Source organism: Phoenix dactylifera, chromosome 9, assembly GCF_009389715.1.
Source record: "Phoenix dactylifera cultivar Barhee BC4 chromosome 9, palm_55x_up_171113_PBpolish2nd_filt_p, whole genome shotgun sequence".
Lineage (NCBI taxonomy): Eukaryota > Viridiplantae > Streptophyta > Magnoliopsida > Arecales > Arecaceae > Phoenix > Phoenix dactylifera.
The window spans coordinates 13,341,855-13,358,448 of record NC_052400.1 but is presented as its reverse complement, the minus strand read 5'-3'; the positions used below and the strand labels follow the sequence as shown (position 1 = coordinate 13,358,448).

General features: G+C 42.3%; 1 protein-coding gene and 1 long non-coding RNA gene across 2 annotated transcripts; both read right to left on the bottom strand.

Moving 5' to 3' along the window:
- Positions 1-1,162: 1,162 nt before the first annotated feature.
- LOC103701847 lies at positions 1,163-3,573 on the bottom strand. Its single transcript, XM_008784051.4, has 2 exons — positions 3,243-3,573; positions 1,163-3,038 (listed from the first exon to the last, which is right to left on the bottom strand). The coding sequence occupies exon 2, from the start codon at positions 2,981-2,983 to the stop codon at positions 1,457-1,459; it is 1,527 nt and encodes a 508-aa protein (XP_008782273.2). The 5' UTR covers positions 2,984-3,038; positions 3,243-3,573; the 3' UTR covers positions 1,163-1,456.
- Positions 3,574-12,031: 8,458 nt separating this feature from the next.
- On the bottom strand, positions 12,032-15,909 carry LOC103701846. The gene is made up of 2 exons (XR_603225.4): positions 15,223-15,909; positions 12,032-12,288 (listed from the first exon to the last, which is right to left on the bottom strand). It is a non-coding gene; the product is annotated as an uncharacterized LOC103701846 (long non-coding RNA).
- Positions 15,910-16,594: the final 685 nt, after the last annotated feature.

Below are 16,594 nucleotides of genomic sequence, written 5' to 3'. Positions count from 1 at the left end.
TCTAATCCGCACCACACGCTACTGGCATCTATCCCTCGAGAGCAAGCCCAAATTAAGGCTACCCCAAGTCCATCGGACAGCCACTGAATCAAGAAGAACGGGAAACCGGACCTCATGAGGTGGGCGGCTATCGGTCAGAGACGTCAACTTCTTGCCACTATGGTTGAAAGCTTGTAATCATATCAGCCTACAGTTCTTGGAAGCGGTCATTTGGATATTCTTCACTCTCTTCCACGGATTCATGGGGCTCCGAGACCGGGTCAATGAGCTACGCCTGCTAGCCTCCCAAAATTCTATCCTTTTCCTTCTCTCTCTTTGGAAAAATTATAATTTCTGCCTGTAGGGGACAAGCTATGGTCCTTGCAGACACAGATCTTTGGAAAATTCTACCGCAATCTCCACTCTTTCAACGGAAAATCTAACCATATAAATAGCAGGACAGCCCACCAGACATAAAGGTCAATTTGATTTTGGACGCACACCGGAACGAAAGGTCCCATGACACCATACTGCGTCATCGCAAAGTTGCCAAATATCCTCACCGCCTGCACAAGCTAATTAATATTTTCACATTAACTTGTACCTGAAACTCATTCAGTATAAAGACGTATATTAGATCTTTCTTATAGTATTCTCCACACTTTGTTGGGGATTTTGGTAGCTGGTGATCACATCTCCTTAGTTGTTTGCCTATTATACCATGACTCGTGGCGGTTCTAAATTTTGGATCAGGTAATTAATCCGACCAGATCGAAATATTTATGCTGAAATGTTGATCTAATCGGACTAAGATTTCGAGCCGGCCGGCCGACCGGGCCCGGCCGATTTGGCCTCCTTAATTTTATAAGGTGCTGCACGGCCGGGACACGTTGGCCCCACCTTCGACGACATGACAGACCGATGCGATGACCTCCTTTCACCGAGTTAAGAAATCTCCATTGTCGTCAAATCTGTCGCACTAAATCTGTTTAATATTACGTCCGGTGACCCGTCGGCCAGATTATTCTATCGCCACACTTCCGAGAGGAAAGGCAGCCTTTTTCTGCCCACCAACTTTTAAAGTCCAACACACGAGTGGCATTTCAGCTGCGATCTTTCAAGCAGTGCCTTGCAACAGTGCAACCCCTTCTGAAATGCTTGTAGCAAAGAGAGAAGATAGACGAACAATTAAGAGCTAATTACTTAATTAATTACCAAGATTTATCATTAATCATGAAATGGAAAGAGAAAAGAAAGAAAGAAAGAGCACGCTAATGGATGATGGAAAGCCCTGCGGTGAGCAGACTGTGAGGGCTTTGCATACACGGGTTATTCCGGACGGCACCAAAGACTGATGACCATCTTAATAACATCAATTAATTTAGTAGATAAGATGATGATGATGATAATAAGAAGGGTTGGTCGGGTCATTAACAGGATAATTAATGGAGGGATCTCATGGATGTGAGGCAGCAACTCAGGAGGAGGTGGCAATGCAGCAGGGCTCCAGAATGAAGAGCGGCCTCCGCAGCAGGCTGCACCTCCTCATGTGGTGCAGCAGCTCCTCCCGGTTCCGCCGCTTCGACGTGAACAGCAGCTTGTTGTCGTCCGGCGGCGGGCAGTCGTCCGGCGGCGCGTACTGCCCGCCGCCGAGCTGCGGCCCCCTCCCGTGGAACGAGTGGTGGTGGTGGTAGTAGTAGTAGTAGCCCTCCGACGAGGTGCTGAAGGTGGAGGCGGCCGCCGCCGCCGCAGCCGCCGTGGTGGTGGTCGTCGGCGCCGCCCGTCGTGCAGGCGCCGCGGTCGCAGTGCTGCGGTGGTCTTGCAGGATTTCCTTTTTGTCGGGTGCTATCGGCTTGCATTCTGCCATCTTCTCGGCCCATCGGGTCTCGCCAGCCCCGACGAATTTGTTGATCACGAACGACGACCGCTGCACCTTCATCGCGCCGCTCTGTTGCTGGGGTTGTGTGCTGACCTTCACCTCTACCACTGTTCCTCTATCCACTACTTCCACTTCTTCCTCCACCTCCTCCTCCTCCTCTTCCTCTTCCTCTTCTGCCTCTTCCTCCCCTTCTTCATCACAATTCTTCTCTTCTCTCAATTCTCCGTCTTCTGTTTGTGCCATTGACGTTGCTTCCTCCTCCTCCTCCTCCTCTTCTTCTTCTTCTTCTGGTTCACTTGGCTTAAAAACATCGTCTTCTTGCTGTTGTGTCATCACCAGGGTGTCGGAAGGATTGGTCTCGGTGTCATCAGGACCGTCGAAGGTGGCGTCGATTAAGGAAAGGAGCAGGCGGCCGTCCTGCCGCTGGGCGTGGAGGTAGTTCTGCGAGCGGACAGCGACTGCCTCGACGACAAGGCGGCCGTCGCGGCGGTACGGCCTCATGTGGATGCAGGGCCCATCGCGCCGGGAGATGGAAGAGAGCGGAGGTGGGAACGACCGTGGAGGTGACCTCCTGCTAATCGAGCAGTGGTAATTCACCTCCACCAGCTCCTTCCTTCCGCTCTGCACTCGTCGTTCTTCTACCGCCTTGGCCACTCTGAAGCGTGGCACTTCTTCTTCCGCCATTGAAGTGCTGTAGATGGGTCCGCGGTGCTCTTCCTTCTCTGATTCAATCTTGGATGAGAGGCAGTCGAGCTCGTCGAGGAACGAGGAGAAGTCGGCGGAGCCCGTCTCGGACCCGAGGCTCTCGGTGCAGATCTCAAGGCTTTTTTGGCTCATCAGTTTCGACGACCGCCGCACCAGTGGGTGGACATAAGGGGCCGGGGGATCGGCGGTAGCGGCGGCGGCGGCCTCCTTGGCCTTCTGGGACTGGATCGAGCTCCATAAATCGAATTGCCCGGGCCGGTCATCGTCCTTCTCAACTTCCACCGGGTTTTCGACAGTCGTGTATTGCTCTGGCGGCGGCAGCCACTTCGTAAGCGAGATCGGTATGGTTTCTCTTGCTATGTTAGGCATAACTATGGACTCGAAGGGCGAGCAGGAACTCCTGCGCACAGCCACCGACATCTAGGGCCGAGAGAGACACCCGCAAAGTTCGGAAATGGAAAGGTACAAGAGATCACTGGAGGAAAAGAAAATCAAAAAGATGTCAAGCCAAGAGTTTTTACCACAAACTTAATTCAGAAGGATGGGAGCGGAGAGTCCGGCCCAAAGGTAATAATATATACTACTGTAGAAGAAGATCGATGTTAGGCAGTCTAGTTAGTACTAGTCTTACAAAGAATAGGCAAGTGGGTGTGGATAGTAGCAATAAGTGTTAAATTACCTCAAACAAGAATAACATCCACGGTCCAAGAAGCCGTTGGCTGGTTGCTGGTAGATGGAAGGACAGAGTGAGAGAGAGATGAGGGTTCGAGACAGAGGGAGGAAGAGAGACCACCAAGGGTTCCTCTCCACTCTCTCACTCTCGTTCTCCTCGAGCCGGAGCTATCTGGCTTCGGGTTCTCTGAACAGACGGGCCGATAACAAACGAGGGAGGACGGTGTGGTATTTGTAGGTGTGGAGAAAGGCAGGCTCTCCCCCTCTCACTGGCTGGGGGAACCTTTTGGCCGTCCAGGGCCCTCCACCACCACTATCCCCTCCACAATCACACCACCTTTTACTTTTTCCAGCTTTATATTGTACATTTAATTTCTCTCTCGCTCTCACGCACGCACCCTCTCACTCAGCTTTTTTAATACCCTTGGCTTAATTATTCTCTACTTGTTACCGCTTTCTGTTTAGCTAGCTTAGCTCAGCTCAGCGTAGCTTAATTCCGGTAGCGTCTTTTTAGTAGTGACTTGGTGACAGCAGAGCTCTCCTTTCCCACCGGCATCACAGTACCGGTTCCCGCTACATATTCTTCGCCCCCCACTTTCACGAATTACCGGGCTATTGATGCCGACTTCTGACGCCAGCCACCCAGATATCCCGTTTCTTTATTCCTCCCCCCCCCCCCCCCCTCTCGTTAATTTTAAACTAATCGAGTTGTTCTTATTTATCAAGTCCAGCCTCTAAAGGCGAGCAGGAAGAGCCAGGGATTCCGCTCTTTTTATTTCCCCTTCCTGTTCTCTTTCCATCCCGAATATATTATACATCGCTGCTTTTCTCCTCGCAGCTGGCCTAGCTTCCCCTCTCCCTGCTTGCCGGCCCCACTGACGAGCAACATATATACCATCGCTTCCAAAAAACGTAGGAGCCTTGTGATTGGGTGACTCGGAGCGCTCTCCGGCACTCGTCGAGCCACTACGTTCCACGTGTCGAGAGACGGGACAAGCGCGTCCCGGCTCTCGCCTTTATGCGGACGCCGCGGAATCTCCGCCCTCGTGGACCAATCCCCTCCCTACCATCCGTAGGAAGGAGCATCGCATCCTCGGGTGCTTTAGCCTTTGCCCGCTAGTGGCACCAGAGAGAAGGGGATCCGCTTCTCAGCAGCAGCAGCAGCAGCAGCAGCAGGATTCCTTCTGTGGATAGATATATAGAGGCTGCCAACCCGACATGCCGATAATAAGCTATACGCCACACAACATTCTATCGCCGTGGCCTCTCCCTCCAATTCTTCGTTGACGCGGCTCTGCTCTCGTCCAAATCCCCTTCTCGCCTCAGATCAACCCATCAGGAGATCAGGCACGCGCGTAACAAAGCCTGGGTCTGTATGTGGTGCTGGGGCGAGGGGGGCTGCGGCCTGCCACGCGTTGCCGGGGGATTGGGCCCTAAAACCTCTAATCCGGACCTGGACGGGCCCAAAGCAGCCGGGCGCGGCCGTCATGTCTGGGCCCCGGCGTCGAGGGGCTATCCGGGCGAAGATTGCGCGTCACATCCCCTGCGTCCCGGCTTGGAAGCCCCAATTCTTAGCGCCTAAGCAGGAGGGGATGTTGATGTCGCATCGCAAAAGGAAATGAAAGGAAGGAAAAAGTACACGCCCTAAACGTGCAAGCCGGGAGGGACGGGGCCTTCGGATGGCTGATGATGGCCCAAAAGGCAGTTGGTGTGTCGATCATCTCAGAATTGGACTAGCAACAGCGGTCCGTAGCACCGCCCCCAGCAAATCAATCGGTCGGTGGCAACCGAAGATTCTGGCCCAAGTGGGCCCGCGATGATCCGCCGTACTGGGCGGCCAGAGGGGCCTCATGGCCCGCCCCGGATCCTATGGCCCACTGCAGCCAATCCGCTTCCTATATCGTGGCTGGTGCTCTGTACGTACTTCGCGTGCAGCCGCCCATCTGCCATTCATTCATAAATTCCGATCGAGAAATGCGAATTTAACAGTTGAAAGGTATATTTACTAACTTTGATTCTAGCTTGGTGCAGACATGTAACCTAATCAGTTTTATCGTCATCATCATTATTATTATTAAAGTTTAAAAAATAAAAAAATTCTAAATTTTGTCTTGGATCAAGCATCATAGCGACTAGTATTGCACAAGAAGGGTCGCGTTAGAAGCAGCAGCTACCAATGAGAACTAGGGACTTATCTCCATCATTCTCTCTCTTGAAGATTCGGAGAGGACAGTATCTTGGAAATCTAGCGGATGGCTGTCGGGCTAGTGCAGGCTTGGTCAATGGAAATTTTGTACAAGGTGTAGCCGGTAGAGCAATACAAGATCTTTCATAATAGAAACGCAGACGCTACGCGACGTATGACCGAGCGTTGCTCCAACGACTGCAGCAAGAATATTATCCTTGCCATGAATCATTGGGACTGGACAATTTTTCCAGGCTTGGCTTGATACCGCTCCAAGTCAAAGATCAGCATCATGATTACTTTTTTTCAAAGAAATCCATTGTTGTCGGGATTGGAGATTTCTGGAAGATCTTTTTCAATGGACTGATGATAGTCAATTAATTAGGACATGAAATATCAGAGACAAACCGGAGAAGAGAAAAAAAAATAGAATTTGACATCCAATCCTGCAGGGACACAAAGATCGCCCTTCACCAACAAAACTGGGTGATATTTTTAGCCAATTTACGATCTTGCGAGCCCAATAACCAACTTAATACAACTTGGATAAATAATTAGCCTCTATGTTCATTCACCTAAAGGAAAAATGTCTCATCCCGTGTTGAAATAGGGCTTGATACGCCACGGTTTCTCCTTGAACAACCTCTCAGTTTATGCCACTATTAACTTAGCTCAAGCTGATCACCAATGGACCTAATCTGGATTAACCTGCCACCTTATCCACATGATACTGCTCTTGCTTTGGATAAAAACCCATATTTATAGACCAAAAGACTTGCCTGCATGTCAATGTCCATGCTTCTATGATAGTATGATCATAAGACGGGTGAGAAGAAACCATTCAGGCAGTGAGATTTGGGATTCCTCATGCAGAATCCCCCCAAAAAAATGTGCTATGTTCGGTGCTTTTCGTAGATGGTATGTCATTTTCTTTTGTTTTGCCATCGAGAATGTTAGCTAGGGAAAAAGACAAAGTATATTAGATTATTATACAAATGGCTTGAGGCTCGGCCATACCTAATCTAATGTGTCGAAGGGTTGGTGCTAGTGGATCTGACCGTCAGGACCAGACGTAACCCACTTGACCACCTTTTTCTCTCATGGATGCACAAATTTTTTAATTTCTACGTAGCCTTGAGAGTTGAGATTCGTCTTTTGCATTGCCACCAAAAAAAATAAAAAACTAGCATCCACTCTTTTGTGGCACCGAGGCCTGCCATACACCAATATAAAGGTAGCATCACGCGAGCAAAATTGACAACAGATCCAGTGCTTACGCAGAGATTCTCATGCAAACAGTCAGAAGATCGCGACTTGTCATGAATAATCCCAAGATCGAAAGCTACAATATGTGTAAACAAATCTACAACTAAAAATCATCCCTTGAATATTGCAAAATGCATTGCGAATCCCTTGATACAGGCATACTCGTAATAAATTTGATCGCAAGAAGAAGATTTGTTTCCTTTCCTTTTCTTTTCTTTTATTGATTTTTTTTTTCCTTAGTTGGGAGGGGAGGGAGGTACACAAAAAATTTCTTTTCTGTAAGGATTCGTTTGGTTGGGTACGTCATGTTATGATATAATCTGATGATTTTTAGAAATTATTTATCTAAAACAATAATTATGGAAAAAATAGAATTTATCATGTTTAGCTAACAAAGAAATTATCATGAAAAATGGCATCAATAAAATATTACCATATTTAGCTAAAATTAATCTTATATAAAAATATTGCCAAATTTACAACAATGCTCTTGAATAAACAATTGAAGTAATAACATTTTTCAATATTGGCTACTTCGAATATTGAAATATATTTACACGTTAATAAATATTTTTAAATTAATTATACATATATTAAAAAAATATAACTCTTATTATAAATAAATTTTAATATATTTTGATATATAAATAAATACATTAATTATTAATAAATCCTATGTTTGGTTATTGATAATTAATAAATAATTTTAATTTATTTATTAATAATTAATATTCTAATAAATATATTAATATATTAAATATATGATTACTTATAAATATTATCAATTGATATATTGATATATTTATAATATATTTAATATAAAAATAATATAATATATTAAACATAATTAATTCTAAATATGATAAATTCAAATTACCTTTACTTGGTAGTTTAACATAAAAAAATAAATACTGCTCTTCCAGTGGTATTTTATTTTACCTTCTCTCTCTAAAAAAAAAAAATATAAGATCCATCATTTATTTCACTATGAATTTATTTTTTCATGCTAGATTATCCCTATCCAAATTGGCTCCAAGGAACATCTCCCCCTCCACTTAGCAAACACTTTCTATATTTTTAGAGTATAACCTTCTGAAGCTTGTGCAGATTATTTTCCTGCTCATGTTGTCTAGTGAGGGCATTAATCCATTTGTTTTGAATGATGAGTATTCTTATATGGGAGAACAAATTTATTTTGTTTCTCTCGAGAACAACAAATTTTAAGGACATTGTGGATTTTCTTTGATTTGTCTTTGACTTGCAGATTTAATTTTACTCATGTTACTGTGCAGTAAGGGTGGAAACACGACATGGTGCACCACTAGTCTTTACCTCCTCCAGTTCGGTGGAATCTGAAGCAGCTTCCCATCCACCCTAGTATCATTTTCTGCATCCTGGTCCTGCCAAATGAGCCCAACATTTATTTCTCTTTTAATTGTGGGAACAACACCAAAATCTGAACCATAACCTTCTAGTGAAGGTGCAACCAATCGGTCATTTCTGTCCGCATCGAATATTCTTCTAGCAGGGTAGGAGCCCACTGGAGGCTGCTACGCGGGGGTGAGCTTGTCCCTTCCTCCCCCCTTCCCTTTTTTTAAAGCAAAAAAAAAAAAAAAAAGGTGCAACCAATGGGCTACAGCCCAGCTTGCTGATTAACCCAAAGTCTTGGATTTCTACGTGGTGGGGATAACTTGTCGTGTCTACTATTACAATCCAAAGTTATATTATATATTTCATAATGTAATAAAAGACCACTTGCTCATCTCTTTGACTCCATCATCACATCATCAAAAAGATTCTTCAATAATTGTGTTGTTCCTTTTTGTTTTGTTTTGTTTTTTTAACAATTGCAGGGTAATACACAAATATGTTTCTATCATACGATGTTGAATGATTACTTTGATGCGAAGGATGTATTTGGGTTATAGAGATTTGCATGCTCCTTACTTTTAATTGTAACAGTTAGTGCACCCAAAAAGATCATTTGTTGCTTATAAATGCACAGGTTTCTGGATTTTTTGTTCTCTAATAAATCTAAATTATCATGCATTAAATTGAATGACCTCAATAATCTTGGACTTAATTAGATTTTTAGAGACACTATAATTAGAACACCGCACTTGCATCTACCTTCAAATCACTACGTATACCCAACTTTGTATGCACTTGGGTGGATTGCTGCTTGCAGAATCAGCTAGCATCCAAACATCAATTATGTGATGCCTTTTCTCTTTGCACTTGCTTTTCATGGTTTTAATCATGATCTAAATCATCAATGATGCACGCAATATGCACGTGTTCTCCTTTTTCTCTAGCTTGATTATAGTAACTTACGCATTAAGCAAAATTTTTTATTTAATGATGAAATTATCAGCTGTTGTTGCTATGGTAAAATTATGTTGAATGCTATCTCTACTTGATATAAATCATTCATTAAACTTAAGCCGGTTAGCCACTCTTGCCCATCTACATGCTAAATTTTATGGGTCAAGAGCATTATTCTCCTACATTTGAAGGGTTAAATACTTCAAACTGACTCTCATTTTGCTCCTTAATCTGTCCATGTGGTGCAATTTTTGGTTGAGCAACTACTTTTTGTTTTCTAACTATGAATAAGGGGACACATAAAATATTTTGATCCTTGATTTCAGTAGCCGAGGTGTTGTGTGCATTTCTTAATGGGCAATATTCCTCTCACGGTTTTGTCCTTCTTAAAAGGACCCTCTGGAAGAAAAGGGATGGCCCCTTCTTATAAGGCACAATCTTTTTCGCTACTATTTCAATATGGGACTAAAGTACCAGGTCTCCCATCCGCCTCCCAACAAAACCAAATCGGAAAACATGGTACAATATTGCGCGTGTTGCCATCTCTGCTCGATCTTAATCATCTATATGTTGTAACTTTAAGCAATAAGATGCATGACATTTGCTAATGTACATGGCTACCTTCCTTGGTCCCAATCATCCACAACATGCATGATGGTACCACCATTATTGGATGGTGGAAGCTCAACCAACAGCTAAATCCAGTCAAGGAAAGTTTTGGTGAGGCCACCACCGGCAGCACCGCCCAACCCATTCACTGTGGACCATGGGCACCTCCCAATACGAGAACATGACCCACCGTACGCCATTCTCCCGGCATGCAATCTAGCGGAGGATCCACCCTCCAACACGACTGGGAGTCGAGATCCATGGGAGATCTCCCCTTGCCCCCATTTCCTCGGGAACAATCCAAGCCGAGAAAGATATAGCTTTTGAAGTGGCAAGAAAAGAGGAGAAAGGCTTTGCAATCTATACAACAGCATGGATCCAAATCTTTGAAACGTTCACCACTAAAATGAATGTTCAACAGTAACTTATGTTAAATTTTTTTGAAATTTTGAAGTATCTTCCAAAAAGAATTGCATCTCACTCATGTTCGCCAAACTTTATTTTTATTTTAATTACAGCCATCCAAGCGTCCTCTCGTGTGCAACAGATACACATGAGCCAGAATGTAGTAGCTGCAATGCATGCAATATGTGGGTTCTGGAGTGAATGCATTTCTGACAGACGAAAGATAGTCATAATTCATGCCACTTAGGCCATGGATTTGATTTTTGAGTCACAGTCCCTCTGACATCGAGCCCAGCTCTTTCAGGCGCACATCAGGCACGTTGGTCCAGCCTGGGGAAGATTGGAACCGAGCCTGCAATGTAGGAAGTTTGGCCCCAAATGAACCACTTGATTTCTCGAATAATTTTTATCCATATTTCCCCGTTAAAATACACTTCAACAGCTCTGCAACAACTACGTACAAATGCACGAATTGATTTTTGTCACATTAAACTGTTACTTAGGCAGGGTTATAAGCAGTTATTCAACCCAGGCCAAGTCATTCTTGAAGGGGATTTATTCATACCAAGAGAGAACAAAATATTTTTCATTAGGTGTGCGACGAGCAGTATATAAGACCAATAACGATGGTTGAAATGATAACTATTTTAATTTCCGTCGCTGAAAGAAGTGGAGTCTTAATCTGAGACCCAGGCGTGGAAGACTGGATGCTAGTTTGCTTGGGTTTATATTGGTTCGGCCGGCTGTTATTTCCTTTACGAAGAACGGAAATTTACAGTTTTGGAGGGGATATTGCTTTGGGGACATATTGGCCTCACTGAAACCTTATATTAAATTCATTCACATAACAAGCTCCAATCTGATCAGGCCTAATAAATGTCAGATTATGGCCAAGTTTCAGATGAAACCATGCTTGCTAATGATTAATTTCAAGCTTCAAATGAAAAACAGAAGCATCCATACATGCTATATCACTTTAGAAGAATTAGATGGTACATGTATACATAAAGAAAATAAATTACGCAGTTTAGAGAAGCAACTCTGACATGAATGCTAGTCTCATCTTGCGAGTATTCAAGCAGAATAGGTTGTAAATCTGCTAAATGGGACTGAAATGTAGGGCCAATTGTTTCAGTTAGAGAGCTGAAAAGGATCAAAGCCACATAGCATTGAATCAGAAAAGCAAAATAAACACGAACCACCAATGAATATTTAGAAGAATTGGTGATGCACATAAATTACAAATAGGAATGCCAAGTTGTTCAAAGAAAACCACTCAATCATAAACCAAGAACCAGTAACTTTGACAGAAGAATTGGATGCGAAACATATATATACTGATACATATAAGTTGCATAAGGTGCACACCAGAATCATGAGAATGTGGAAGCTTATAATGTAATGTCAGAAAATAAAGCAAAACCATATATACATATATACATTCATACACATATACATAACACACACACACAAATACATAATTTGGGCAACTTCAACAATATTTTAATTGTCGTTTGGAGACCATCACAACTCAAAAAAAAGAAATAAAAAAAAGACTGTATATACATACACACACACACACATACATATAGATATTCAAAATCCCCATTTAACACAGTACGAAGGAATGTACTCCTAGTATACAACTCCATGCCAAGGGAGCAGCAATAATTGAAAAGAAATTTCTGATTTTATTGAAGGAAATATATTAACCACCTCAAGCTCAAAGGTTTACAATGACTATTCATAAAGAAAGAAAAATCCGCTAATAAAATGATTTTTCTATAACAAAAATTTTTAAAAGTAAATAATTATTTCATACAACCCCATGCCAGAGCAGCACCAATAATTGAAAATAAATTTCTAATTTAGTAACTTTATTGAATGAAACATATTACCCACTGCAAACATTTAGTAGAGTATTTTAAGAGAAACAAAAATTATGATAAGATTTTACTAGATTCATGCATGGGACCGAGAAAAACTCGGATCCACCAAAAAGGTTGAAAGGAATTTCAAAAAAAAAATATGAATTATGCGGTGATGAATTACATGCCTTCCCCCAATTTTAGACCTAAGCCCAACCCAACTATTGCTCGAGGTGAGACATAGATCTGTAGAGAGAAAGACAGAAGCAGCAAGTGTCCACAGTGCAACTAGGAACACTATAATTTAAAAATGTCACAATATACAACAACCTTTATTGGCACAGTGAAAAATCTTCAGGTGCACCCACTTCTCTACGGACTTCTTGTGAACTTTGCTGCATTGAAAAAGAAAAGGTAATAAATCAGTCCACCCTCTAGCTGGGACAGCATGTTTAGCAAAAACACTCACAACATTGGCACTTGCTTGCCTCATTGAAGGACTGCAAGCAACATCACATTCATTGATTAAATATTAACAAATACATTATCCTCTCTATTTTATGAGATGCACTCAAATGACTAAAAAAGGAGGAGAAGAATATAGATGATACTATGATAACAACAGTACACAGAATTCGAAGCAATCTGGAGAAACAAGAGTTGATCCCAACCTATCCTATCTGGCGATGGGACAGTGAAAATAAATTATAAAGTAACAGACAAAGGGCATACATGTGATCATGGAGCAACATGCAGCATCCCACAACAAGATGCATGATAGTTAATATGAGATGCAGCTAGCTGTTTTAATATATGATGTGCATCTAAATCATACATGTTTGCAAGTTGCAACTTTGAAAGCTTTCTACTTCATGAAAAAACAGAAGGTACTCGGGTAACTACACATCAACATAAACTAAGAAGGTATTAAATTCAAGAAACGTTTAAATTATGGCCAAAAAAGTTAAGACACTAATGGAAGCTACATGGCACAAATTGAGGAATAAAAGATAAAATTCCAAATCTAATAATACTGTAACAGCCTAGAACCTCGTCCCAAAAAGTTAACCGGAAGGTATTATTTGGATTTCTTGGCCATGTATAAGTATCCAACATCTATTTGGTGCATAGCCGATATGAGACTGAATACATGCCCGCACAAATCCTCATATACTTCCCTTGTTTAAGCTCTGGCATCCTCGCTAGGGTAAGGGTTAAAAAATTCATTCAAATCTAATCACAAGCACCACGATCGGCCCGTGGTTAGCCCCAATGGATAAGTACTACAATGTCCCTTAGTCCACATAGGTCATGGGTCAGATCCGCTCTGATACCATTTGTCACAACCTAGGGCCTCACCCAAAGAGTCTAGTTAAAAAGCATTATTTGGATTGTTTAGCCATATATAAGTACTCAAGATCTACTCAGTGCATAGCCGATATAGGACTATACACAAGCCCACACGGATCCTCACAAATACAAAACTAAGGCAGAAGGGACCCAATACTGAGGAATGGTTGGCATCGAGTAGACAAGTTCTTATGAGAAGAACGACTAGAAAACATATACATATATACATCCATACATATGTATGTATCTATATATGTATATAGCCGTGCGTGCATATGGAAAAAGAGTTTACCAAAAACACAATAAAGCAATGACTAAACAAATACTAGCCTGTTAAAATAATGATGATACTTATGGTTATTGCAATTATGTTCACGGAGCTGACTCCTTTGGAGTATGAGATAAAGATAACCACAAATTTGTTCCAGAAAATTCAACAACAGAGAGAGTTCAGACTGCAAGAAGTTAGACTATGAACTACGAAGAAATTCCACTCGCACATGCACATGAGCTAACCACCTCAATAACCTATCTGGAACTTCTCCAGCACAGGAATGGAATCCAGATGAGCCAATGTTATGTACTTGTGGCAATAAATTATGGGTCCACTTTTCTGATAGGTAATCTCTGAAAGTTTTTTTCAGTCCCATAGACAGTATACATCCTCATTCCATGATGTGATCAAGAAGACGAGTGAAGAAAACTGAGGTTTTAACAGGATAAGCTGATCAGCCATCTGACCATGCCCTATATGTTGTTTTTTTTTAACCTTGACCTCCAATCAAAATGGGGGCTAGGACATCTATTATAATGACATCCATTCCAATCGGCATAAGACTGGCACGCATCGCCTTACTGGTGAGGCAGCAATTGCATGGCGCTAGCTTGGAATGCTGCCAAGCATGGACACAGCACTGGCACAGAGGATACTTTAGTCGTTAGGCCAAGATATAGAGGGAAGTTAAATAGAAGGAGATGGCTTGTAAGATGATATGCGCCTCTCGTGACATATGGAGGATTCCCTAAAAAGAAGATTTTTCAAATTTAGTTCCCTCTCAGCCTCTTTTGTTTTAAGCGATTACAAAAGCGAAAAGAAAAAAATCATGCCAGATTTGGTTGTCTACATATTAATTAATATTAGAGCACCTTCCACATCCTCATTCACATGCACCAATAACTTTGATCCTACATTTGCATGACTATTTTGGAGATCATCAAAGTTTTGTTAGAAGGGTGGAGGAATGCTAGAGAGACAATTATGCCGGAGGTTTGAATGAAATTTTGTCGCATCAAATTAGACTATATTCGACAATCTGCACTGAAATCTCAATCGTACTATCTGTCGACCTGTCCACCAGAAGATAAAACTAGAGAGTCTAAGATGTTTGGTTGCAGCAAGATCAATAGAACCAGATCATGAACATCTCGTGAAAAGGAAAGCTCAGGATCCTCATCCACCAATTTCAAGAAAAGGTCATACATCGATACTCCTCTCCAATGTTCTTTACAAAATCTGCACTGAAATCTCAATGTACTATCTGTCGACCTGTCGATCGGAAGATAAAACTACAGAGTCTAAGATGTTTGGTTGCAACAAGATCAATAGAACCCCATCATGAACATCTTGTGAAAAGGCAAGCTCAGAATCCTCATCCGCCAATTTCAAGAAAAGGTTATACATCTATACCCCTCTCCAATGTTCTTTAAAAATCATCAGGTAAAAAAGCCGCCTTTTTCTATTTTCTTCGTTTGTTCAAATCGATAACCGGGGAAAAAATCTTCCTCTGTAAAATCATTCGCGCAAAGTTTTTTCCGCAAACCAAATAAAGAATCTCATGAGTGCTTTGAGAAGCCAGGAGAAGAGGAGGAGAAAAGGGAAGAGCAATTAACAGAAAGAGCATGGAGAAAGAATTCAAGAAAGAACAGATTGAAGGAGGAGGAGGAGAAGAAGGAGGAACACGAGGGAAGGGGAGACGGACCTGGGGTCGAGGGTGATCTTCTTGCGGAGGAGGACGGCGGAGAGCTGGCGGACGTTGGAGGTCTTGGCGGTGCCGAGGTGGTGGACGACCGCCGGCACTACCTGCGGGTTCTTCACCAGCCGCTTTATCTGCTCCTCCGCCTGCCGCCGGCGGCGTTGTCCGGCATCAAGAATTGGATCAGCAGCAGCTCCAGCCACCGCGCCATCGCTCTCTCTCTCTCCCTCTTGAGGTGGACGGGGCCGCGAAGTGAAGCATTTCGATGAGAAGGGGAGGAATATGTATTAATTTGATCAAATGGCACAATGGGATGATTATAGAACTGGCATTGCCGATTTTTTTTTTAAAAAAAAACAATTCATAATTTTATTTTGCCTACAGAAAAACTGTTCTTATATGTCAAACCTATAATATCCGGATTTCGACTAAATTTATAGCCCTGTTCTTATAAAAAAAATTGAAAAGGTTATAGAGAATGAGTTTATGGTAGAAGAAAACTTGGGTCTTAAGGATGTAAACCGTTTGGATTTTAAGTAATAAAGGGCAATTTTATGTTGGATACAAATCTAGCTGAATCTGCAACCCAATCTGAAAGTCAAAACCTTGAATAAAGTCGACAGGCCCGAAGAGGATGGAGGGGACAAGAGTGGCAAGGTCTTAAATCAATGCAGGGGAATCTGCCAGGTTCAGTCGAGGCCAAAACACAATATAAAAGAAAGATGGGAGAAAAAGGTAGCAGGGCGACTTGGTTCTAGGTAGAAGGCTTGGTCGAATTCTAGCTAAGTCCACCCTCATTAATTCAATTTGGCCCCTGACAAGGCCAGCTCACAGGTCCATCACTTGAGCCTGCGATGGACCGACTCTTAATGATCTTGCGAATTTGCTTGTTCTAATGATTGTTTTGCTGGATTTATAAGAAAATATGAAACCATTTCATGGGCGTTTTTACATTTACATGTCTGGAAATACCATGAGAATTTTCTCATATTATCATACACATTACACAGTATGTGAGTCCATAAATATTACACAGGAGCATTCGTGCTTGTGTCATACATGGACCGAAGTGGGCTACCTCAAACAAACCTGATCCAGATTCCTGATAATTTTTCTGGAAATAATGGGTATGGACAAAACATGGTACTGCTATATGATAAGGATACCTTCCCCTTCCTTCTCCATGGTTTATCATCCTTAATATTTATACTCATCCCTTGAGCTTGTGTGTTAGACTCCTTATCAGGCCATCAAAACAAATAGTATGTTTCAATTAATCGATATTGTCGCTTGTTTATCTTTGTATTCCGATAACCATGCATTGACATCATTTTAAACCTAATTATGCCAATGTTATGCTAATTTGTTCTTTTTATTG

Excerpts from the sequence above, each read along its gene's own strand:
- LOC103701847 (XM_008784051.4), bottom strand. The coding sequence starts at position 2,983 with ATGTCGGTGGCTGTGCGCAGGAGTTCCTGCTCGCCCTTCGAGTCCATA.